Raw genomic sequence first — 26,798 nt, 5'->3', positions numbered from 1 at the left:
AGCTAAGATTACAGGTGTGAGCCATCAATGATCAGTTCAATTTATATTCTTGGTTGTTTGTATATACCACTCTGAGGACCAGGATTTGAGTTGTGCCCTGTAACCGTCCTCATGTTAGTGAGTCACTGAGCTCTCTACACCTGAACCAACATGTCTGTGATTGAGTTGTAATAACAGCTATCTAGTAAGATTGTTGGAAGGGTTAACTGAGAATGTACAGTTCTTTTTAGTATAGTAGGTAACAATTGATTGTTAATGTTATTATTATTCATAAATAGGACATTCATAATAATATATTTCTCCCATTTCTTCACTCGATATAATGGTTTGCCTCTGATCTTACCAGGGTCTTACCAAGTCCACACAGCTTGTAAGTGACCCAAGCTGACTCAGAGTTGGGTTTTTTATTGTGTTGTCTTGTTTTGGAAATACTGGGATATGCTCAGGCACTTGCCAGGCAAGTGCTCTACTTCCTAAACCACATCCCCAGCCCATTTTGCCATAGTTATTTTTCAGATGAGGTCTCACATTCATGCTTATGTAGACTGAACAATGTCTTCTGATTTATGCCTCCTTCATAGCTGGGAGAATGAGTGTTCTACCATGCTGAGCTTTTTTTTTTTTTGGTTGACATAGGGTCTTGTGAACTTTTTCCTGAGGTTGGGTTCAAGTCCCTATCCTCCTGGTCACAGTCTCTCAGAGTAGCTAGGTTTACTAGCATAAGCCATTGCACCACACCTCAGTTCAGCGGCCTGGCAGGTAAAACTGTCAGTGGTTAAGCAGCACGGAACACCAAGCCAATGCCATCTTTCTCAGCCTATTTCCAGTGGCAGAACACAGAGCTGGGTTTCCTGGTTCTCGTGGGATGACAGCCCCTCTCAAGGCTGGCCAGCCCTCCTGATCGTGCTCCTCTTCCTTCTGATTTTCAGGTGCCTGCAGTCTCCATGCCACCCCTCCTACAGGTTATCCTCTTCCTCCTTCCTTGCGTGGCTGGAACAAGAGCCAGTCACCTCCTTGAAGGCCTGCGATTGCTGAAGACTGAGTTTGCACTTCGCCTCTACCGCAGCGTGGCAGCAGGGAGAAATGGAACAAATTTTGTCATCTCACCCACCGGCGTGGCCCTCTCACTAGAGATCCTGCAGTTTGGAGCCCAGGGGAACACGGACAGGCAGCTGACCAGTGCCCTGGGCTACACTGTGCATGGTAAGAGGCCTGTAAGGCACTGGCTCCTGGCTACCCTTCTTCTCTTCCTCACACTGCAGCTAGCTGCCCACCCAGTTCAGGCATCGTAGGACATGGGAGCTCAGCTCCCAGCAGTGCATACAGACAGAAGGACACACACTAAGTAGCAATGCAACAGACTTCCACCGTGGTTACCTTGATTTTTAAGGCTTCAGGCTCACATTGCACGGCAGTATTTGCTTCACTTTGTAGTATTTACTGGGTGCTAGGCAATGTGGGGAAAGGCCTTGCAAACATTCATTCATTACTTCAACAACATCATTAAGATTGATGACTTGATCTGGTGCCAGTGGCTCATGCCTGTTAGTCCTATCAGGAGGCTGAAATCTGGGAATCAAAGTTCAAAGCCAGCCCAGGCAGGAAAGTCTGTGAGACTCTTATCTCCAATTAACCACCACCAAAAAGAAAAAAGAAAAAAGTTTGATGTTTTGCCCCTACTATAGAGATGATCAAACAGGCCCAGAGAATGAAAGCAGCTTGCTGGAGGTCACACAGCCATTAAAGAGCAGAGTTGGAATCAAGTTCAGACTGCTGACACCAAAACCCATGCTTTTGAGTGACTTCTGGCCAGTGCCCAATTCTGTATCTTAGAATAGGTATGCCAGCAGCAGCTTGAACCTCCTGAGGGCACCTTGACCTCAGCTGGCCTACACTCAGAGCCCGGCTCCATGCCCAGCCCCAGTATCCATCTACCACTCCACAGTGAGGCAGGCTCTTGCCCACATGAGTTTTTTCTTTTTCTCCATGTTATAATAAGATATTAAGCAATAAAACAGCATAAATATTTTCAGAAAGCACAGAAATAATTCCAATACAAGCTGGCCAAATCCTCCTTTGGGATGGACTATTTTTTTTTTTTTTGTCGGTCATGGGGCTTGAACTCTGGGCCTGGGCGCTGTCCCTCAGCTCTTCAGCTCAAGGCGAGCGCTCTACCACTTGAGCTATAGCGCCACTTCCAGTTTTCTGGTGGTTTATTGGAGATAGGAGTCTCACAGTCTTTCCTGCCTGGGCTGGCTTTGAACCGCGATCCTCAGATCTCAGCCTCCTGAGTAGCTAGGATTACAGGGGTGAGCCACCAGCGCCCGGCTTGGGATGGACTCTTAAGTTGCCAAATAAAGGTTAGCATTCAACAAGTCAGGCTAACCAGGTGCCAGCTGAGCACCCATTTTTCTCCATCTATACCCTAACCCCTGCCAAAACAATTCTCGTGATCCTCCTGGCTAACAGGCAAATGTGTGCTCTCTCTGGGGACAACTGAAATCAAAAGTTATTTAGTAAACTTAATTTTTGTCAGCAAGTACATCACAGCAGTGATAGAATATCCGAATTATTCTCCACACCCATCAGAGCAACACAGAACTCAACGGGGCTCCTGCCGCATGGCCAGTGTTGGCCAGGAAAGTGGCATCCAGACACATTAGGAAAAATGCACTCAGACATCTCAGCCTTAGAGGAGCCCTGCCCACAGAAACACTCTCCAGCCCAGTGCTGTAAGTGTGTTTATGAGATAGTACAGGAGAGAGAATGATTGGTTCTACTGCAGAATAGAAGGCGAACATGAGAGAAAGGGTCATCATTTCCACCTCAGAACAGTCTGACAGATGTCATGACTGGGGTGAAATTAAATGCCTGTGTCACTACCCAGCAGAAATAGGGTAATAAATTCTGGCTTGTCACAAAGTCATGGTACCTGGTTACCCAGCCATAATAATGAGCAGAGTTTCCATAGAGCCTGTGAGAGAAATGACAAATGTCAAGAATGCATGATAATCACGGTCTGTGGAACAATAATCCCTCTAATTTTCTTAATCATAAACTGCTTTATTAACTTATGCAGGCATCATTATTATTCATTCTTCATTATTATTCACCACTCATATTCATTATTATGAACAGGACTGTGCCATTTTCAGCATTCTAGGCATTTGACTAATTTTGTGCTTTGGTTTGTTCCACACTAGCTCAGAGAAGCATGTCTACTCTGCTTGAAACTTCCCTCCAGGGCCTGCTACCTGCCCTGGCCCTGGCCTTTCTTGGCAAAGTTGATACAAGTCACACTGGTATTAAACCAGCAACAAAGTACATCCAAGGTCTTAGGGCTCTGTGTCCACTTAGTCTATAGGAAGATCCATCCAAGCTTGCAGTATGACACACCAGTATTGTCACTATGTGACAACCAGCTTTGCCAGGGTCCCTACCTGTACTCCTGAGGACAACGTGAGATTCAGGACACATGGAAACAGCCCTTCCTGTCTAAACCACAAGAAACACACGATTTCTCAGTTCCCCGACTTCTTGGGGTTGCCGATGTCTTTACAGATATATTAACACAGAACACTCACACTTTCTATTAAGCATAAGAACAGTTCTAGGAATAGTCATCAGAGACAAAAGCAGTCTGGCCCTGGAGAAAGAATTCTGTCTCACAGAAACCATATACAATTACTAGGCCTCTCTTAATATTCCCAATTTGTAAATAAGAGGTGAACAATTGGCAAAACTCACAGCACTCCGTGGGTTGAGCTGGGACTCAGATTCCAGTTTTCTGACTCCAAATCCTCTATTCTTTCCAGAGTTCCTCAGCCTCACTCCAAGCCATAGAGCAATTATCTGAATGTATGAGCACTGTTCCCTCTCTAGCGCTCACCAGAGGCAGCTTCGGTCTCCCCTGTATTACTCAGCCGAAGCTGCTAGAGAGTCTCCTCCATGCAGTCCTCTTCTAGCTCTCTGGAAATGAAAGTATCAGCATAAAAAAGATGGTTCATACAAGTTGAGAACATACTATACACCACCCTTACAAAGTCAAGAACACCAGGCTCAGAATCATAGCCAAGATTAATCCACCGGATTTATTGAAAAGGAAGATGCTGTCCATAATCATCTCTCAAAAAGACTGGTTTACAAGCAGGATCCAGGAACTTCTTCTGATAATTTCCTTAGAGGTCTACTTACACCTCCTGCAGGATGTCAGAATGGACAGATGCTAGCTGAACGGAAGACATCCCCATGGGCATGTCGCCAGAGCCAGAGAAGCAGGTGGTGCAGTAAGAGGGACCCTCGTTGTGTGTGGAGTGGGAAGAGGGACCCCCTGCCTGTGCCTGACCTGAAGCAGATGTGTGGAGATGTACAGCTGGTGACCCGGGCAATCTGCACACCACAGGTCTAACAGCTAGGATACCCATTTGGATGGTCAGGTGAGGGAAGCCTGCAGGACCCAACTGTGTTCAGATTCACCTGTGAGCAGAAAGCCTCATTCCAGCTACAGGATGCCTAGGGAGGCCAGAAGCTGCAGCTTATAAGAATAGCATGAAAATGGAATCTACTATTGACTAAACAGAGAAGAAAGCAATCCCTTGGGTAAATAGTAAATCAGAAGTCCATCCAAGAAGGTGAAGCAGATCATTTTCCACAATGCTGCTTATTTCTTCAATGTTCTTGTGGCTTCTCGCTGACATGCATAACATGAGCTGTGCGCTGTCCAAAGGGAGATGGGTGTGGGAGAGTTCTTACCCTGCCCTTGTACTTCTCCAAGGGAAAGCATAGTCCTAACCAAGACTGCATTCCAATGCCATTGACAGTCATGGCATGCAGGCTTTGCGGTGGATCTGGGGCCCTAATACACTGATTGAAAGGGCAACAGCCAAGCCACCGCCCATCACCATGACTCATGGCATGGCTTCTAATTCACTTTGAATTGGTTGAGTGCTTGAATCCCATCACCTGAGCACTAGGCCTGCCATTTTCCTAACTTCAGAATCAACTCCAGCATTTGGCAGTGTTCCTGAATCAGGAAGTTAGAGACAAACAAACAAAAACAAAAAAACTCTCAATCACTTAAAGGCTGTTAGTAGACATAGATTTTAAAAACAAAACTTCCATCATCTAAAAGCTGTTAGTAGACAGTAGAATTTTGTGTGTGAAAAAAACTGTACAGAGGGATTACAATTACATGGGCAAGATAATGCGTACATTTCTTATCAAGCATTGTAGCCTCCTCCTTTGTTTCCCCTTCCCATCCCTTCCCATCCCCCCCCAAGCCTCCCCCCTAAACTTAGTAGATTTTATGACAGCTGAGTTTCTTCCTGATCTAGTATAGTTTCTTCCGACCCTCTTTTGTTGTTGTTTAAATTCAAGACCTACTGGCTAGGCAGGTGCTTTCCAACTTTAGCTATGCCTCCAGCCCTTTTTGTTCTTTGTTATTTTTCAGATAGGGTCTCAAGTGTTTTCCCGGCAGGTCTTAGCCCATGCCCCTCCTACCTATGTCTCTGATGTAACTGCATGGACAGGTGTGACCACCACTTCTGGTTCAGTATTTGAGATGAGAGTCTCCTCTTATTTCTAGGCTGATTTTGAAATGCAATTTTCCCATCTCAGCCTTGAGAAGCTAAAGCAGAAACCTCTGTGCCTGACTCTAACTTCTAATCTGTGAAGCCAGGCCAATTCCCACGTGGATTAGTTATGCCATTTCCAAATGAACTCTATATGAGAATGCAGCTCATATATAAGACTAGGGCAGTATTGCTGAGGCCTGCTTCAATGCGCCATGTAGACAAAGGTTGTGCCAACTCCTTCCTCTCATTCACCATTGCTGACTTACCCCGATTTTTCCCCCCAGATCTCAGGGTAAGAGATTGCCTGTATACAGCTTATGCCACACTACGCAACTCCAGCCGTGGCACTGTGATGGAGCTAGCCTGCAACCTTTTTGTGCAAGAAGGAACTCCACTGTCCCCTTGCTTTGTGGAACAGATCTCCTGGTGGGCTAACAGTAGCTTTCAGCCAGCAGACCTAAGAGATCCCAACAGCACCACCATCCAGGTGAACGAAGGGCTATCCAGACAGACGACAGGTAAAACTTAAAGGTCTGAGGGCTACAAGATAGAACGTTACTCCATCACATGTCAGAAGCCAAAGTGGTGGGTGCTCAGGATCCCCTTGATTGCAGCAGAAGTTTGTCCTTATGGGAGACATACCTGGAGTGGCAGCTCTGTGAAGCAATCAAAGCTGACCTGTGCCCCTCTGCCCCTCCCTCTTCCCACCCTCCATAATGACAATATGCACACACACACATACACACCAATATATACTGTGAATGATATACTTGCAATATTCCCTCCATGATAGCTTTGCCCCTCCAAGTACATGTCCATGGGGCAATTTTGCTGAGCCTCCCGCTATGAAATAAAGAATAATAGGGGAGAGTCGGTGAGAATTTGTTCAAGCATTTAGCACAGAGCATTGTTTGTTAGCCAAACAAAGGCCTGGAGCAAAAGCTGACCCTGTACAGTGGTCTGCCTGTCCCTTTCTGGTAACAGATGAAAAATTTAACCATAGACCTCCTAAAACCATGCCCTGAATATCACTGTCTGAACAAAGGCTGAGACTCAACAGGGAACGATTGGAGTCTAGAGGAAGACAGTGTGACGTCTCCAGTCATAGCACCTCCTCAGGCCTGCTCGGGGAGGGAACACCTAATGGTTCCTCATCCCAGACAGTACCAGAACAGCCCAACCTCTTCAAAAAAAGAAAAACAACAACAAGGTCTCCAGCAGCATGTAGCTGTTAGTACAATTGGATGCCATATTTGATAGATGTTAACAAGTATGCTAACACCCAGCTACAGAGATGCATTACTGTGCCCAGAATGGAGTGCAGGCATCAGGACCCGGTCTGACTTCTTTTTTTATTTTTTTTTGGTCGGCCGTGGGGCTTGAACTCTGGGCCTGGGCGCTGTCCCTCAGCTCTTCAGCTCAAGGTGAGCACTCTATCACTTGATCTACAGTGCCACTTCCCCGGTCTGACTTCTGAGTGCTTGCTTTCCATTTCTACCCCCAACCCTGAGATGGCCAGTTGAGAGCACATAGCTGGAACTTGGATCCCTGGTATTAGCAAGGATCTGAGACTAGAAATTTAAAAAATAAAAATGTATAGAGAGCCAGAAGCCAGTGGTTCATGCCTATACTGCTAGCTACTTAGGAGACTGAGCTCTGAGGATCACAGTTAGAAAACAGCCTGGACAAGAAAGTCCCTGAGACTTTTATCTCCAATTAACCACACACACACACACACACACACACACACACACACACAAGTGAAGCTGTGGCTCAAGTGTTAGAGCATTAACCTGGAGCACAAGCACTCAGGGAAAATGCAAGCCCCAGGATTAGCACACACAAACACACACACACACACACACACACACAAAGTAAATTGAAAAAATAATCACAAAAAATAGAATGATAGAGAAAAAAGAGGAGAGGGGAGAGAGAGAGAGAGAGAGAGAAGAGAGAGAGACACTAAGAGGGGAGGGAAGACCACATGAGTAAAGATCTTGTTGTCAGGGACCGGAAGGTGGCTCAGTGGTAGAGTGCTTGCCTTGCATGCATGAGGCCCTGGGTTCGATTCCTCAGCACCACATAAACAGAAAAAGCCAGAAGTAGTGCTGTGGCTCAAGTGATAGAGTGCTCACCTTGAGCTGAAGAGCTGAGGGACAGCGCCCAGGCCCAGAGTTCAAGCCCCACAACTGACCAAAAAAAAAACAAAAAAGATCTTGTTGTCAGCATTGAAGCTCTGCACCCTTGTTGTATGCTTGTCACCCACTGCACCCATTGTCATAACACACCAACACTAGCTCTCCTGCTTGCAGGTGGGAACCCAGGAGACCCACTGTGGGAGCTGGTCAGCACCATGTCTGCTCAGCTTGTGCTTGTGAGCACCATGACCTTCCAGAACACCTGGCAGAGGAGATTCTCCTCCATGGACTCACAGCCTCTGCCTTTCACCTGTGCCCATGGCCTTGTCCTTCAAGTTCCCATGATGCACCAGATGGCTGAGGTCAACTACGGTGAGCCTGCTTCACTTAGGCTGTCGGAAGTGAGAGGAAACAGGGGCATGTGGTGGATAGAAGAGGCCAGGTCTCTGCTCTGAAGGATCGCATGGAGACCTGTTTTCAGTGGCAAGTGCTCTGGGCTGTGGGTGGGGCTAAAGGAAAGCCCAGGATCTTAGGGTAGTGGGAGATTCTTAATAGAGGGGCCTTCAGAGAGCTTGCACCGACAGGACAGTGAGGTGGCAGATGTCACAACTGCTTGACATTTCTTTCTGTGCTTAGTAAGAAGGGAAGTTAATGGGAAACCAAAAACATTTGGGCCAAGCAATCTCCCCTGGTGTACATGCAATGTAGATCAAGTGAGGGCAAGGATGGAATCCAGAAGGTTCTTCAAAGCCCCTTAGACTGAAGGACCATGGGTTCTGCGTATGCCCACCTGCCTGATGGCCACTCATCCTGGTGAGAGTAGGGGTTAGAAATTAGAAGTGCCAATGCCAGCAAGTGCCTGGGCGCCACATGTACGGTAGATTCCAACAGTGCCTGTACTACAGGAGAGCGGGCCTCACCCCTTCTCCACACTTACCCTCCAAGTGGTTCCCCAGCTGTGGAGCTGTGGAGCCCACAGTCTTACTTAAAGAAACATTCGTGAGACTTCACCAGCTTGTCAACCTTGTTCTTCAGAAAGCTCTGCTATTCTGCTAATCCTTTTCCATTCTGTGTGGGTCCCACAGTGTGTGCTCAGTAAATATATTCATTTGTTTAGTCAAACAATAATTACTCATTGAGGTCAAGTAAGAGGAGAACGGAAGGAAGTATACTGGACAATTAAATATGTAAGTATGGTTTAGTATAGTTCTTGTTCTCATTTTATTGCTGCTGTTCTGACACACTGGCTGGTTTGATGGGAAGCTGCGGGGTCATAGGCAGGCCCCATATGACTCTTGTCCCTCCCAAGATGTGCAAGTACAGTGCCGAATGGCTGGTACACAGTGGATGTCCAGTAAGTACAGACTAGGTGACACGTGCAATAAGAAGTATATCCTTTCTTTTCCTCCTGAGCCTAAGCATCTGCCTTAATGGTCTGCCAGTTCTGCTGCTCCCCAACATACACCAGAGCCTTGTTTTTCTTGCCTCCCAAGAAAGAGATCCAGTTTGGAATCTACCCAGAGGCTCCCCTGCCCTTCTGGATTGTCTGCATAACTCTCTGTCCCTTTCCTATCCCTGGATCTAGTCATTGCCAGATTTTTCACTAGCAAATTTGGCTGAAGCTCCCTGTCACTAGCCATCTGTGTCTGCTGTCACCTGCTACCTCACATCCTGCTAAAATTATGCTCTGCCTGGTGGCCTGGACTTGTCCTCAGCAAGTCATTTTTATTGCCCCCAAGCTCCCAGCTGTTATCCTATGACCTGTTTGCTTAGATGATAAATTACAAATGGTCAGTCTCTAAGTCAGATCCAGCTCATGTCTTCTTGGGTCTGTGAGAAAAATCTCACATGAAATCTGGATTTTTGGAAAAAATAAGGAAACTTAAACACAAAGAGACTGGGTCCTGTTAAGCCACAAATTATCCTTTGCAACAGGATATATAGTACCTGTACCATTACAACCTGTGCTTGGCCACTTCAGGACTGTGACTTGGGTCCTGTGAGATGTTTTAGAGATTCTGGGCCTTAAGCTCAGGAAGAGACCATGCTGTCCAACAGTATTAGGCCTCTAACTGATTCTTAAGGGTGATTATGTCCAATCTGGTACGCCTGCCTCTTTCTGGGGTCTGGTACTGTTTAGTCCTCCCTTGGTTCCTGGGACATTGCTAATTCTTGCTGCCCTGAACCCCCAGGTGTGTTCCGGGATGCCGTGGGGCATGAGGTGGGAGTGCTGGAGCTGCCTTTCTTGGGAAACATGGCCAGTTTGTTCCTGGTGCTGCCCCGGGACAAAAATATAGTCCTGGGCCTCATTGAGCCACACCTCACAGCTAGAGTCATCAATCTCTGGACAAGCAGGCTGAAGAGATCCAGGATGGATGTGTTCCTTCCCAGGTGAGTGGCTATCTTCCCCTCACACAACCTGCTCACAGCAGTCGCAGGACCTGGATTTAGAACTAGTGGATTTGTTCCTATTCCCAGTGCTGGCTTATCCAATGTACCTCTAGTACTTCAGCCAAGAAATGTTGTCCTAGACTGAGTCCATTCCCAGAGTATCCTGAATTCAGTATCCTGAATCTTATCATATCATTAAGAGTATACAAATTACATCAAAAATGAAGAGGCAAGATGGTTTATGTATTTAAACAAATATGGATGCAACCCAAATTCAAAGCCAAATTAAGGATTAAAAATTTGAGATTTGAAGTCCTTGGGCTAAAGGTTCTCATTTCCTCCAAATAGTGAGGGCCTCTCCTTTAAGACTATCCAATGGATACAAACACAAATTTCCAAATGTTAAATGGTGGTGTTAGATTTTGCTTACCCCACTAACCTCATTGCCTTGCAAAAGGATTCTTCCATATATATATATATATATATATATATAGTGGAGTGCATCTTTGGGACGCTCGGGATCAGAGTGAGTTTACAATCAATTTGTAGTCAGCATAAAGGAAGGAATGCCATCCAAGGGCTCATTTTCAGCAGATGAATTCCTCCCGCTCCTGTCCATCCATGGCCTTGGCCTCACTCCATAGCCAGGGTTCTCAGGGGCAAAGGCAAAAGCCTGGCAGCGCTCCCTCAAGCAGTTAAAAATAAGTCCATGTGTTGGAACAAAAACATACAGAGAAAGATCCAGTGAGTTAGGACCAAAGTCTAATGTGGGATCAGACATAACCCAGGGCAGAGGTGAACTTTACTCTCAGATAAAGTCTATCTTCAAAATCAAATATTTGGACTTCAGACCAAATCTGGATATTTCAACAGATCAACAGATCTCTCTGGCATGGAGTTGAAGAAACTCTCATCTTGTTATATTAGAAAGCAGCTTAGTGAAGGGTAGAGAAGGAACTCTTCACAGTCAAACACAGCAAGAAAAGGCAGCTCATTGCATTAATTTGCCATATCATTTTAGATTTAGGGGACAGATGTCTGGCTCAACTTGGAGCAACTGATATAAGCAATAATCCTCAGGGAAATGCCCAACTCCATAAAGAACTCTGTTTTCTGATTATGCCTTTAAATGTCTCAAGCCAAACATGGTGGCTCATGCCTGTAATCCCAGGACTCGGAAGGCTAAGCAAGGAGGATCACCAGTTTCAAGCCCATTTGAGATACACAGCAAGCCCAACTTTAGCCCAGTCCGGGCACATTGGCTTACTCTGATAACCTCGGTTATTTGGAAGGCAGAGAGAGAGATAGGGATGATAATGGTTTAAGTCCCGCATGAGCAAATGTTAACAAGACCTCCATCGACACAAAGCTGGGTCTGGTGGCACATTCTTGTGGTCCAGATACATAGGAGGCCAATGATAGAATCATCGAAGTTGAGGCCAGCCATGAGAAAAACTATGAAACTCTATCTGAAAAATAACTAAAGCAAAGAAGAGCTGTGTGTGGTTCAAGTAGTAGGGTAAAGGTACCCAAGTAACAAGCAGGAGGCTCTGAGTACAATTCCAGTACTGCCAACAACAACTCACTGATGTTCTAACCCCTCAGTAATGGTAAACCTCTGGAGGACAGAGAGCGAGAAAGCATGAATCTTAGCGCTCTAACTATTGGCTAACCTTGGCATCCTTCTGATAAATTATTTTTTAATCTCCCTAAGATTCCTGTGTAAGAAATATACAAGTTTTTAGAATGAGGCCACTTTACAACTAAACTAGTTAAAAAAAAAAAAAAGAGGAGAGACAGAAGGAGGAAAGAAGGGAGGAAGGAAGAAAAGGGAGGGAGGGAGGAAAAGAGGGAGGACGCAGGGAGGGAGGGAGGTGCTGGTGGCTCATACCTGTAATCCTAGCTACTCAGGAGGCTGAGATCTGAGGGCCATTGGAAGCCAGCCAGAAGAAGGAAAGTCTGAGACTCTTTTCTCCAATTAATCACTCCCAAGCTGGAAGTGGTGCTGTGGCTCAAAGTGGTAGGGCCCTAGTCTTGAGTACAAAAATTCAGGGATAATGCCCAAACCCTGAGTTAAAGCCCATGACCAACCAAAAGAAAAAAAGGAAGGAAGGAAGACAGGAAGGAAGAAGGAAGCCAGACAGGCTTAAACCCTTTAGGAATCAGCCAAAAAGAACTAAAACTTGTTTTAGGTCTAGATTTGAATATAAACTTGAAACTATTGTAGGCACAAAGTCAACTTGTATGTAAGAGTTTCCTCTAGTCCCATCAAATTATTCTTCATCATTTAGTAGACAATGCCTTTAATGTCAAGTCTGCATTTAATGAATAAAACCCTTAGTTATTAGGTCAACAACATGGTAGGAAGCTGAACATGAGCATTTAATATTAGATATGATACTACATTAGCTTGTTTCATACTGACTTGAAAAAAATACCTGAATCTGGATACTCTATAAAGAAACAAAGTGGGCTGGGAAGGTGGCTCAGTGGTAGAGCGCTTGCCTTGCATGCCAGAGGCCCTGGGTTCAATTCCTCAGCACCACATAAGCAAATGAAAAAAGCCGGAAGTGACGCTGTGGCTCAAGTGGTAGAGCCCTAGCCTTGAGCTGAAGAGCTGAGGGACAGTGCCCAGGCCCAGAGTTCAGGCCCCACGACCGGAGCCAAAAGAAAGAAAGAAAGAAAGTATTTATTTAGCTCACAGCTCTGGAAGTTCACAAACAGGGTCTTCTAGCTATATGATAATGTGGAGGATGGTGTCCTGGAGCACAATGGGGAAGGAGAGATCACATGGCAGAGAAATTATGGACCAGCTTTGTTATAATAACTCACCCCCGTGGAACTAAAGGCAAGAACTGTATTCATCCCTTCCAAGAGTGATGTCCATAGTGTTAACCTCCCATCAGGCCTCATCTCTTAAACATTCTACCACTTAAACACAGTCACGCTAGGGACTGTGTGTGTATAACATCTTCTTAATCCATTCATCTACTGAGGGGCATCTGGGTTGGTTCCATATCTTAGCTATGGTAAATAATGCTACAATAAACACAGTTGTGCTGGTAGCTTTAGTATGGTCTTATTTGTGATCATTTGGGTAAATGCCCAAAAGTAGGATTGCTGACTCATAGGGGAGCTCTATGTGGAGTCTTTTGAGGAACCTCCATACTGCTTTCCAAAGTGGTTGAACAAGTTTACACTCCCACCAACAGTGCAGTATGGTTCCCTTCTGGCCACAGGCCCTCCAACATCTGTTGTTATTAGAGTTCTTGATTATAGCCATTCTAAGTGGGGTGAGGTGGTATCTCAATATTGGTTTGATTAGCATTTCTTTTATGGCTAGAGAGGTTGAGCATTTCTTCATGTGTATATTGGCCATTCTTATTTCCCTTTCAGAAAGTTTCTCTTTAAGTCTTTAGCCCACTTATTTATTGGGCAGTTGTTTCTTTGAGGAATTGTTGTTGGGGGATTTAATTTTTTGAGTTCCAAGTATATTTTAGATATGAGACCCTTGTCCATTGTATGGCCAATGAAGATCTTCTCCCAATCCATGGGCTTTTTATGGATCTTGCTAGCTATGTCCTTTGCCATGCAGAAGCTCTGCAGCTTCATGCAAGTCCATTTGTCCAACCATTCTTTGATTTGTTGTGTTTCTGGGTATCTAGTAAGAAAATTTCAGACTGTGCTAGGGATCCCAAGAGTTTCTCCTCTTCCTTCCTGTAATATTTTCAGAGTGTCTGCTTTTATTTCGAGGTCTTTGATTCATTTGGAGTTGATTCTGGTGCAGGGTGATATATAAGAATCTAGCTTTAGTTTTCAACATGTGATTAACCAATTTTTCCAGCACCATTCACTGAAGAGGCTGTCTTTCTTCCATTCTATTTTTTTAGCACCCTTATCGAAGATTAGATGGCTAGAGATCTGTGGGTTTATTTATGAGTTTTCAATTCTATTCCATTGGTCCTGAGGTCTGTTCTTGTGCCAGTACCAAGCTGTTTTGATTACTATGGCTTTGTAGTAGAGCTTGAAATTTGGTATTGATATTCCTCCAGCACTGTTCTTTCTGTTAAGGATCGTTTTTGCTATTCGGGGTCTTTTATTGTTCCATATGAATTTTTGCATTGCCTCTTCTGTTTCCTTGAAGAATGAGGTTGGAATATTGACAGGTATCGCATTGAATTTGTAGATAGCCTTGGGAAGTATTGCCATTTTCATGATTTTGATCCAATCCAGGACCATGGAAAAATTTTTCACTTTCTAAGTTCTGCTTTGATTTCCTTTTTCAGGTTTTTAAAGTTTTCATTGTAGAGGTCATTCACTTCACTTCTTTAGTTAATACCTAGGTATTTTATTTTTTGTGGGGCTATTACAAAAGGAGTTGCTTTCCTGATTTCTTCTCACTGTTGGCATACAGAAGTCATTGATTTTTGAGGGTTAATTTTATACCCTGATACTTTGCCAAAGTTTCCAATCAGCTCAAATAATTTGTGAGTGGAGTCTGTGGGATTCTTTAAATACAAGATCATGTCATCTGCAAAGAGGGAGAGTTTTACTTCATATTTCCCTATGTGTATCTCCTTTATATTTGCATTTTGTCTTATTGCTGTAGCTAGGCATTCTAATACTAAATTGAAGAGAAGTGAATAGAGTAGATATCCTTGTCTCATTCCTGAGTTTAGAGGAAATGGCTTTAGTTTTTCACCATTAAGTATAATGCTGGCTGTAGGTTTGTCATATACAGCCTTTATTGTATTGAGGAATGTTCCATAGATTCCTAGTTTTTCCAGAGCCTTCATCATAAAGTGGTGTTGGATCTTGTCAAATGCTTTTTCTGCATCTATTGAGATAACCATGTGGTTCTTGTCCTTGCTCATGTTGATGTGATGAATTATATTGATTGATTTGCATATATTGAACCAGCTTTGCATCCCTGAAATGAATCCTGTTTGATCATGGAGTAGGATTTTTTGGATGAATTGTTGAATTTGATTGGCCAAAATTTTGTTGAGAAGTTTTGCATCAATGTTCATCAAAGAAATGGGTCTATAGTTCCCTTTCTTTGATGAGTCCCTGCATGGTTTGGAGATGAGGGTTATGATGGCTTCATAGAAAGAGTTCGGTAGTGAACTATCTCTTTCAATTTCATTGAAGAGTTGGAGGAGTATTGGTGTGAGTTCTGCTTTGAAAGCCTTGTAAAATTCCATTGTAAATCCATCTTATTGCTATTTCTATTTTGATTCTTGATATGGGTCTGTTAAGTTGGTTTAGTTTCAGCAAAAGGTTAAAAGAGATTTTTAAAAAAAAAAAGAACATACACATGTGTTACATGACTTTTTTTGGTGGCTTCTGGTGTTTTGTTCTAATTTTATTCCTTTGTGGTGTGAGTGAATGCAGGGCATAACTTCAATGTTTCTGAATTTGGACAAGTTTGCTTTGTGACCTAAAATGTGGCCTAATTTGGAAAATGTTCTGTATACTGCTGAGAAGAACGTGTATTCTGATTCTGCTGGGTGATATATTTGGTAGATATCTGTTAAATCTAGTTGATCTATGCAGTTGTTTAGATATGCAGTTTTTCTGTTGAGTTTTTGCTGGGTTGATCTATCTAGTGGGGATAGTGGTGTGTTAAAGTCCCCAACAATTAATGTCTTTGGATCTATGTGAGATTTGAGGGAAAGTAGTGTTTCTTGGATAAATTTGTGTGCTCCATTGTTTGGTGAATAGATATTTAGAATTGTAATATCCTCCTGAGAAGAGATCCTTTAATTAGTATGTAGCAACCTTCTTTATCTCTTCTAATTTTAATTTGATCTGATATTAGGATTGCAACTCCCACTTGTTTATGGGGGCCGCTTGCTTGGTAGATTTTATTCCAGTCTTTCACTTTCAGAATATGTTTGTTTTTATGGGCAACATGTGACTCTTGAAGGCAGCAGATAGAGGGATCTTGCTTTTTAATCCAACTTGACAGTCTGTGTAGCTTAACTGGAGAGTTAAGTCCATTAATATTGAGAGTTAGGACTGAGGGATGTTTGGTAGTTCCTGCCATGTTATCTACCTTCTTGGGGGTTGTGACAACTGGGTTCTTACTATGGTTCTTGGATTCTCAGTTTGGATGCAGTTTCTTGGCCTTTATTGTGGTCTTGTTGGTCTTCTATGGGTAGGGACATCTTTAAGTATCTTTTGTAGGGCTGGTTTGGTGGAGATACATTGTTTCAGTTTTCTTTGTTATGGAAGGTTTTTATCTGACTTTTGGTTATGAAGGAGAGTTTAGCTGGGTACAGTATTCTTGGTTGATAGTTGTTTGTTTTTAGGGCATGACCTACATCATTCCAGGCTTTTCTTGCTTTAATTGTCTCTGCTGAGAAATCTGAGGTTATGCTAATTGTTTTCCCTTTATAGGCAATTGATCTTTCCTCCTTGACAGCTTTAAGGATCCTTTCCTTGATCTGGATTGATCCTGTGTGGATTATAATGTGACCATGGGATGTCCTGTTCTGATCTGGTCTATTTGGGGTTCTAAAAGTTTCTTGTATCTGAATAGGCCTATCTTTTTGCATGGTTGGAAAGTTCTCTGCTAGGATCCTGTTAAATAAATTTCCTAGACCATTAACTTCTGCCTCTAGGTGCTCCTCTACACCCATCATCCTCAGATTAGGCCTTCTGATGTTGTTTTCTAATATTGAATAGATCTACCATATTTCCTGGATTTGTCTTGCATAGTTGTATGTTCTTTCTCTATAATATCTAAGCTGTCTTCAATCCCAGAGATTCAATCTTCTGAATGGTCTAACCTACTGTCAAGATTTCTACTTTGTTTTTATTTCCTTTTCTTCTAATTGGTTGGCTTTGATGGCTTCAAATTCTTGCTGGAGCTTTGTTTTAGATCTTGTATAGACTTCTTCCTTAATCTGGTGTTCAGTGTTTATTCTCAAATCCCTTAGTTGATTGATTATGGTTTCATTGGACTCCCTTTCCTTCTTAAGGGCTCCATTCAGCATTCCCATTGTGGTCTCCCTGGATTCCTTCAGCTATCTGTTTATGGATTCCATGAATGCCTCTATTGATCTTTGTCTATTCTTATCCTGCTCACACAATTCCTGTATTACTCTTTGATTAGCTTCCCCACACGCATGCAATTCCTGTATTTCTTTTTGACTGTTCTCAGCCTGCTCACGCAATTCCTGTACCAATCTTTGAGTAGCTTCCTCAAGCTCAGGAGATTCCTGTATTAATTTTTGGTTAGCCTCATCATGCTCATGTAGTTCCTGTACTAATCTTCGGTTTGCCTCATCTCCCTCCCTATCACTCTCACACTGAGTCCTTTGCAGGCTTTCAATCTTTTCATTCACCATGCTTACCAGTAGTGTTTGTAGAGCTTTTTGGGAACTCTCCTCAGGATTATTCATTAACTGTTCTGTCACCTGATTATCATGAGTGGGAATTGAGATACCTGGACTTGCCATTTTTCTTGTTTCTCCAGTTTGTTCTGCCTTCTCAGTTTTTTCTGCCCATTTGGTATGAAAGTAACACCAATTTCATGCTTGAACACTATTTTAAGGCAAGCATCAACCAGAGTCCTGTAGTTGCACAGTCAAAAAGGCTGCAGATAAATCTAGTTCAACAGATACAATCTATGCAACATCAAACAACTATGGATTAATGGGCTAAGAACATCAGGGAGGCTTTCATCAGGCCAGAAATTAATAGGTTTAGGAGGAAATGTGGGGGGAAATAGGAGTAGAGGGATGTGGAGAGGTAAAAGAAAAGAGTGAATTTAATCAAGTCCTAATCTCAGAGAGGAAGTGGATAGAACAGAATGAAAGGAGAGAGATAAAGAAACAAGTAAAAGGGCTGGGAAGGTTGCTCAGTGGTAGAGCGCTTGCCTTGCATGCCTGAGGCCCTGGGTTCGATTCCTCAGCACCACATAAGCAAAATGAAAAAAGCCAGAAGTGGCACTGTGGCTCAAGTGGTAGAGCTCCAGCCTTGAGCTAAAGAGCTGAGGGACAGCACCCAGGCCCAGAGTTCAGGCCCCATGACCAGACCTCCCCCCCCCAAAAAAAAAGAAACAAGTAAAAAAAATGAAAAAACAAAAATTTAAATTTAAAAAATTAAAAAAAAACACTTAAAATTATGTAAGTATAAATTAATAATGCTACTATTAAAGAAGTTAAGCCTAAGAGGTTGTGAATTGAGTAATCAATTCCTGAATTAAGTATGAACACATGAGGGATAAGGTCTAATAATCAAAGATGGATATATATCTGGGGATGATCAGAACAACAATTACGTCATGCAAAAAAAAAAAGGGCCAAAGGTAAAAAGAGATTAAAAAAAAAAAAAGAACACACACACACACACACACCTAAAATAAAAATTATGAAAGAAAAAAATAGAAAACATTTTCAAATTTTTTAATTAGGTAGAAAAAAGAGTTGATTTTTTTTGGGGGGAGGGAGGTGGAAGATCTTGTATCTCCCCGGTGTCTGTAAGCAGTCTCTTGGTGGAGTCTCCAGTTTGCTTGTAGCGTTTGGTTTTCTGTGGCTTGATTGGTTTCTTAAGTCAGTTTGTTTGAGCTGGCAGAAAAAAGCTCTGCTTTACCCAGGATTTTGTAATCCTCCTCCTAGGCTAGTTCAAAGGGAGGGAGATCTGCTTTGAGTACCACAAAAGTCCCTAGGAGATGGCTGTTTCCTGTAGCTTGGAGTTGCTGTGATGAGGCTAGGTTCTGGGTAGGGTTGAGGCCTATCAGCAATCAGTAGCATTTCCCTGAGGGGCTAGCTCCCGAGACACTCACAGAGCCCAGCCTGGAGCCATTTCCTGATTTATGTTTACTGAGTTTCAATTATTTGTCTTTTACCCTGCCTGCTGCTGAGACTGAGAGCCTAGGCTGCAGTGGGGAGGGGCAGCCTCATGCTGTTTACCCAGTGAAGAAAGCCACTCTTCTGAGGGTGGAGCTTTCTCTGCCTGGGAAGGGCGGCTTTCCCCTGAGTGGAGCTGAGCCCAGCAGGTCAGGTCAGTTCAGGTTCCTGTGACCTGTAGCTCCTATTGTTTACTTCCAAGGCCTGAGTTGGAGCTAGCTGCTTCCACCAGGCTTAGGTCAGTATCAAAAATGGAGATCTTCTTTGGTGGTGGGGGTGGGGCTACCTTTCTACCACTGCTCCGTGAGAAGAAGTGAGGATGTCTTGGGTCTACTCACACCAGCTTCTTAGTTTCTGGGCCATCCATGGTTTGCAATCAGCAGGATGAAGATTTCTGCTCCTTGTCAGTTCTTGCTGGTGGTGAGTAGAATCCACTCACACATGTGTTTGGTGCCTTTGTCCCAGACTCTCTCTGTTGATATGGTAGCCGGCAACAGCCGCTGCTGCCCCCACCACCACCACCACTGCTGCCACCATCGTGGCTAGCAGCAAGTGCTCAGATCTGTCTCCTTGACAGAGCTGCCTGGATTTTCCCTCTCTGGCCAAACTCTCTGTACTGTGATGGCACACTTGGTGTGATTCTCTAGCCTAGGACTGTTCACTAAACTAACACTAAAACTGCTTTCTATGTTTAGTCTCCAGCTTCTCCTCCACCATCTCAGATTCCCTTTTTGTCCACTTTTTATTTTAGGCATTTTATAGTTTTTCTTTTACTTCTTAGGTCTTTGGTCCATTATTAATTAATTGCTATATGGGTGAAACTTGAACGACTTTAAGTCTAGGGATGTCAACTTCCCCCACAGTGGAAAATTCACACATACATAACTTGCTTTAGGGAGCAAGTACTAGGGCTCATTTTTACTGCTGTTTTTAGTATGCTAAAATGGTATTATTCAGTTTTACCGCCCAAAATAATTACCATAGTTGGTTTCAAACAGCTTTTCTCAATATCATTGAGAAAGCAAAATAAAATCACAACAATAGAACTACATTGGTATGCCCTAAGCATTGTTCTGATCACTTAGAATTATGTTCTTTAATTTTCACAACACTGAAAAAAACCACTATTATATTCACCTCAAAAGAGGAAACTGAGGCAAAGACAGGTAAAGGAACTTGCACTGGAGATAAAGGAACTAGTTCCCTCTCCACTATTAAGATATTAAGCCAAAACTCAAAGCCCAGCCATTGAAACCCTAAGGTCATAGTCTTTATCACTATGTTTCAGCATTCAGTTTTCAAAAAGATGTTTTAGGTGTGTGGTTGAAGTAGTGTTATGCCAGTCTAGCAAGCAGGATGCCTAACTTCAATCCCAAGACTACCAAAAAGAAAAGAAGAAAGATATCCTCAGTATGTAAGAAATTTTTGAAAAATGTCTGCCCATTTGTAAAAAGTATATACTTTTTTTTTCAGAATTGTTCTAAAAACAATCCAAAATACAGCTTCATGAGAAAGCCTGATACTTTTATGTGAAATACTGGTTCCATTACCCAGTATAGTCATGAAGATCATTGCTAGTAGCTGGTCTTGGTCAATATTTTTACTTTCCTGGAAATGCCACATGCTTTATAGGAAAGACCATCTAAATTCCACTGTGATTTTTTTGAAAAAAGAAAGACAGACACACATACACAGAGACAAAGAGACAGCAAGAGGAGTTATAGTTCCTGGCACTGGTGGCTAATGCCTGTAAACCTAGCTACTCAGAAGACTGAGATCTGAGGACAGTGGTTCAAGGCCAGCATCAGGAAGAAAGTCAGTGAGACTCTTATCTGTGCTTAAACACCAAAAAAGCAGGAAGTAGAGATGTGACTCAAGTGGTAGATTTTTAAGAAAAAAGAAAAAAGATCAACATCCCATTTGAAGGATTTTTTAACAGCAAAGTTTAAGGGCTTTGCCCTTGGGGACATGTTGTGAAGTTGACATGCTGATGCTTACTGCTCTCCAGGGCTTGCTAGGCAAATTAAGGTTCATTCCTTCTCTCCCTGTGAAGGCATTCCCTACATAAAGCAAAGCACACAGGAAGATGTGGCTAACCCATAGAAACAGCTATACCATCTTTTTTTTTTTTTTTTTTGCCAGTCCTGGGGCTTGATCTCAGGGTCTGGGCACTGTCCTGTGCTTCTTTCATGCAAGGCTAGTGCTCTACCACTTGAGCCACAGCTCCACATCTGGCTTTTTAAATAATTTACTGGAAATAAGAGTCTCACAGACCTTCCTGTCAGTGCTGGCTTTGAACTCTAATCCTTAGATCTCAGCCCCTTCAATAGCTAGGATTACAGACATGAGCCACAAGTGCCACTCTTAGTTGTCAATTCATCAATAACTTTTCTGTACCTCCTGTGTCAGTGATATTGCCCAAATTGAGAGATAGCAAAGCAGAGATGATCCAATCTGGGCTCCACACTCACACACCTGGGTTTGAATGGAGGTTTATCACATACTCATTAGGGCACCCTGGGCAGGTTTCTTAAGCTCTTTAGCCTCAAATTTCTGATCTAGTCTGGTTACATGAAGATGAAATAAGAATCCATATACAGGGCTGGGAAGATGGCTCAGTGGTAGAGTGCTTGCCTTGCATGCCTGAGGCCCTGGGTTCAATTCCTCAGCACCACATAAGCAAAAAGAAAAAAGCCGGAAGTGTTGCTGTGACTCAAGTGGTAGAGCACTAGCCTTGAGCTGAAGAGCTGAGGGACAGCGCCCAGGCCCAGAGTTTAGGCCCCACAACCGGACCCAAAAAAAAAAAAAAAAAGAATCCATATACACCTCTTACAACAATGCCAAGAGCAAAATGTCAGCTCTAAATATTACTAAGAAATAAATAATCACACACTGGGATAACCTCTCTCATCAGGTCATTTATAATATCATAAAGAATGGTTATAGGATGCAGAAAGCTCTATACATCATAAAGATAAAATAAACACTAATACAGCTTTATGAATTATGGCTCGCCGGGTGCTGGTGGTTCACACTTGTAATCCTAGCTACTCAGAAGGCTGATATCTGAGATCATGGTTCAAAGCTAGCCCAGGCAGAAAGGCCATGAAACTCTTATCTCCAATAAACCACTAAAATCTGGAAGTGGCACTGAGGTTCAAGTAGTAGAGCACTACCCTTGAGCTGAAGAGCTAAGGGACAGCGCCCAGGTCCAGAGTTCAAGTCCCACAACTGACAAAAAAAAAAAAGAATTAAAAAAAAAAGAATTACAGCTCAACATCCAAAACTAAACCTGGGGTGGAGGAGAAGCATAAGATTCTAGCTAAAACAAACTTAAATAAGCCAGCTATAGAAGAAAGGACTGGTGTGGCTCAAGTGATAGAGCATTTGCCTAGCAAGCTCAAGGGCCCTGAATTCATAACTCCAATACCACTAAACCAGTTTAGAGAAAGGGAGGCAGTAGGGTGAAGAGGGTAAAAAGTTGCAGAGGTAGGAAAGTGCCATGAGGGGTCAGGTGGAAAAGGAAAGGAAAAACAGCATTGATGGAATCCGATGGGCACGGACTTCCAAGTTGGAACTTCGCATTTTATACTGTGTGTACTTTGTGTATATTTTGAGTGGGAGTTCTAAATGAAAATTGGTGGCTTGTTTTTGTTTTTTAGATTTAGGATCCAAAATCAGTTCAACTTAAAAAGCATTTTAACTTCTTGGGGAGTCACCGATGTTTTTGACCCATCCAAAGCTAACTTGAAAGGAATTTCAGGTAATAATTTTTCTTCCTAGTTTTTTGGTATATTATTGTTATATTGACCAAGGGTGCTTCATTGTTTCCAGGCTTCAGTAACCAACAGTCAGAGTCAAACATTAGGTAACAAAATAAAGTGCCATGTTTTGTATAAGGATGTGTTGCTTCTGGTAAGAGTCAAACTTGGGTTAGATCTGAGGGAGGAGGGATATGCATTGAGAGAGCTGAGCAGTTTTTGGAGATCACCTTGAGTTCAGTGGCCACAAAACGTAGTGAGGTCTCCCTCGCTCTGCTCAGATAACCAGGGCACTACTAGAGACTGGTGTAATAAAAGAACCTTCATTCTGCCCTCTACTGTCATATCAGTCTCCCTGTTTTTACCTCTTCTCCTTCGCATCTCCCCCCATGATCTCCCCTATCCTTTTCTGATACAGCTAACCTTCAACGTTTCCCTCATCTACCCTATTTCCTTTCCTCAAACCACCTAAGCTCTTATAACCTTGCTCTAAAACATTCTCCTTCCCAATCTCCACGCTCAGTTTCTTTGTCCATATAGTTGACATTCTACTAGCATTTGATAGAAATGTGTATCCTTGTGATTTGAGTGTGTATAAAACATAAGAAGGGGTAGGCACTGGTGGCTGATGTCTGTAATCCTAGCTATTCAGGAGGCTGAGATCTGAGGATCGTGGTTGAAAGCCAGCCTGGGCAGAAAACTCTGTGAGTCTCTAATCTCCAATAAACTACTCAGAAAAGCCGGAAGTTGTGCTGTGGTGCAAGTGGCAGAGCACTCAGGAGCAAAAGAAGCTCAGGGACAGCACCCAAGCCCAGAGTTCAAGCCCCAGAACTGTCCAAACAAAGCAACAACAACAACAACAACAAAAACCTAAGAAAGGAATGGGATACTGGAAACAAATTTCCAAAATCTCTATGGGAGACTATTGGTCAAACTTTTCTCAATTCAAAGGCCCAAATTGTTTGCTACTTTGGATGGGAAATTATCTGTATAGTAATGACACTGGATTTCAGGCTTCCTTTTGACTTTGACATTCCCCTTACTTGATGAACTTGAAAGTCATTACTTTAAATGTTAAACACTGCAAAGTTTTCAGAAGCTTTGTTCAGAATCTTCCATCCTTAGCAATCACAGAAAATTATGCATGTTTAAGCTTGAAGAGTTCTAGGTTGGAATTTAGATAAGACCATCCAGATTGCCAGTGTTACTTGTCCCAAAGAGAAAAAATAATTATTAAAAAAAAAACACAAGAAACTATCTAGAACTAAAAGTGCACCATCTTAAGAGTTGGAGATGTGGTAGAGTGTTTGCCAGGTATCCATCCTCAGCACTATAAAACATAAAAAATCCCAGTCCTTCATCTCTTTATTCATTGCTTACACATGCAAAGAAATAAGCAATGTAATAATCAAGTTTGCCTACACTGCCGAAAGCAATGCTTGGTTAATTTGGATACCTAATAAATACTGACTTGGTAGAAAAAATTTCCTTAGTGACACAGATATAATCTGACACTAGGAAAAGGAAGAATATGACCATAGAGGAAGGATAAGAGGGCAAGACAAGAGAAAGGCATAAAGAAAAAGTACATTCTATTTTCAATAAATGTGTAAAATACAAGCCATATTACCTTACTTAGACTCCAGGGCTTAGCTATGAGATCCTTTTGGCTGATGGTAATTCTCTTCCTTTGATGATCCAAATTCAAAAATTTAGGGTTCTGGATTCAATCTCCAGCACCAGGGGGAGGTGAGTAACTATGGGACTAGTCTTCACCTTTTTATATGAACATATTCAATTATAGATTATGACTTACTGATTGTGCTTTCATAATTCTTAAAATGTTCTCCCTTTGTCCTGGAAAAACATTAATCATGTGTCTTGAAAAAAAAATTGATCTTAACTCTACAGTTCCCTTATTGGTAAAGCCATTCACTGTCCATAAACCTCAGAGTTTTGTCAGTGGTGGGGCTTGATCTCTGGGGCTGGGCACTGTCCCTGAGCTCTTCAGCTTAATGCTGAACACTACTTCCAGTTTTCTGATGGTTAATTGGAGATAAGAGTCCCACGGATGGGGCTGGGAAGGTGGCTCAGTGGTAGAGTGCTGGCCTCACATGCATGAGGCTCTGGGTTTGATTCCTCAGCACCATATAAACAGAAAAAGCCAGAAAGGGAGCTGTGGCTCAAGTGGTAGAGTGCTAGCCTTGAGCTGAAGAGCTGAGGGAGAGCATCCAGGTCCAGAGTTCAAGCCCCAAGACCGCCCTCCCCCCCCCAAAAAAAAAGTCTCATGGACTTTCCTGCCTGGGCTGGCTTTGAACCATGATTCTCAGATCTCAGCCTACTGAGTAGCTAAGATTACAGGCACGAGCCCCTGGTGCCTGGCTAAAATTTTGATATCTGGTTCTTATAAAATTTGTTAACTAAAATTGCTTTTCCAAATGCCTTTGGCTACATTACCCAAGAAGGGAGTGGTATAGTAAAATAACCTAATCCAGGCAGTCATATCTGTGCAAGGTGGCTTCAGACTAACCTAGACAGCATCACTGAATCTTTCAAGTTCCTGCATTCCTAAGCTGGGCACTGGTGGCTCACACTGGTAATACTAGCTACTCAGGAGGTTGAGGTCAGAGGATCACAGTTTGAAGTCAGCCCAAGTAGTTGAGTCCAAGGGACTTATCTCCAATTAACCACTAAAAGGCCAGAAGTAGAGCTGTGGCTCAAATGGTAGAGCACTAGCCTTGAGTCAAAAAGCTCTGGAACAGAACCTAGGCCCTAAGTTCAAGACCTAGGCACACACAAAAAAAAAGTTTCTGCATTCCTCAAACAAAGTAGTCATCACTCACACCACTTTTTGATAATATAAATAAAAAATGAGTTATCAGCACAACATCCACAATTTTTACCAGAGGAAATGGGCAGAAAATACTGTCCTTTCCTCCTTCAATTAATAGGCAGTTAACACAGCTATGCATGACTGAAAGTCCACCAACAGGAAACATTTGATCTTTTCTTTCCATCAGATTCCAGAGTCCAGGATCACTTAGCTCTCCATCTAAAAGCCTTTTTTAGCTGTTTGAACTCAGTATTATTTGAAGACTCAGCTGAGCCTAATGTATAGTTTTCCCCTAAACTTCTTTGATGTTGGAAGCTTTTAAGAGTAATTTGTCTTCATTCCTACTTCCTTTAGGATCAGTGGGATTTCAATACAGGTATATACATATACCCTTAGTCCAGAAAATACTCCTTATGCAAAAACGCAAAATTACAAAGCAATTACTTTGTTGCTTGCTTTTATAATATCTTCCCAGTAAGAACTATGAGTTCTCTCTGTTTCTGTAATTTAAGTGAGCAAACTATGCAGAGTACATAGGCCAAGGAGACCACAGAAAGAAATAAGTGGCTAGGGAGAATGGAGAAAGCAACTAACCATAGCCTAGATTTGAAGCCATCCAAGATTCCTCCCAAAACCTTATATATGCTGGGCTAGGTGCTATGTGACAAAAACATACCCTTCACCTCTCAGCAACTCAGTGACAAAAAGATGAGAAACATAAGCTAGAAAAAAATTCTGGGGGAAAAAAAAAGACCCTAAAAGCTTTTCATTCTGCTAAACTAGTGAAACGACAAAAGAAATAGTGAATAATGTATTTATCATGCTTGATGAGAAGCTAAGGATCAAAAATAGACATTTGTAAATCTCATGCCTACACAGTGGCATGTTATGAAGCCTCTTAAGCCTTTTTAGAGTATATACAAAAGAATAATTGTCTTCATAACAAGGAAGTAGGGAACTGAATGGCTTCCCTATGCCTTTATGGATTTAGGTTAAAGAGAATAGTAATGAGGCTGGGAAGGTGGCTCAGTGGTAGAGTGCTTGCTTGCATTCATGAGGCCCTGGGTTCAATTCCTCAGCACCACATAAGCAGAAAAAGCCGGAAGTGGAGCTATGGCTCAAGTGGTAGAGTGCTAGCCTTGAGCTGAAGAGCTGAGGGACAGCGCCCAGGCTGAGGTCACGCCCCATGACCAATTAAAAAAAAAAAAAAGAGTAGTAACACATATGTGTGTATATATGTA

General features: G+C 42.7%; 1 protein-coding gene across 1 annotated transcript in view; it reads left to right on the top strand.

The window, feature by feature from the left end:
* The first annotated feature begins 944 nt into the window (after positions 1-944).
* Positions 945-26,798, top strand: part of Serpine3 (serpin peptidase inhibitor, clade E (nexin, plasminogen activator inhibitor type 1), member 3) — a 31,507-nt gene continuing 5,653 nt past the window's right edge. The window contains exons 1-5 of the mRNA XM_013034844.1: positions 945-1,203; positions 5,858-6,091; positions 7,889-8,086; positions 9,907-10,105; positions 22,626-22,726. Coding sequence (XP_012890298.1) covers positions 945-1,203; positions 5,858-6,091; positions 7,889-8,086; positions 9,907-10,105; positions 22,626-22,726 — 991 coding nt within the window. The remainder of the gene's footprint in view (positions 1,204-5,857; positions 6,092-7,888; positions 8,087-9,906; positions 10,106-22,625; positions 22,727-26,798) is intronic.

This window comes from Dipodomys ordii, unplaced genomic scaffold (genome assembly GCF_000151885.1).
Source record: "Dipodomys ordii isolate 6190 unplaced genomic scaffold, Dord_2.0 Scaffold197, whole genome shotgun sequence".
NCBI lineage: Eukaryota > Metazoa > Chordata > Mammalia > Rodentia > Heteromyidae > Dipodomys > Dipodomys ordii.
This window is presented reverse-complemented; position numbering and strand designations above follow the sequence as displayed.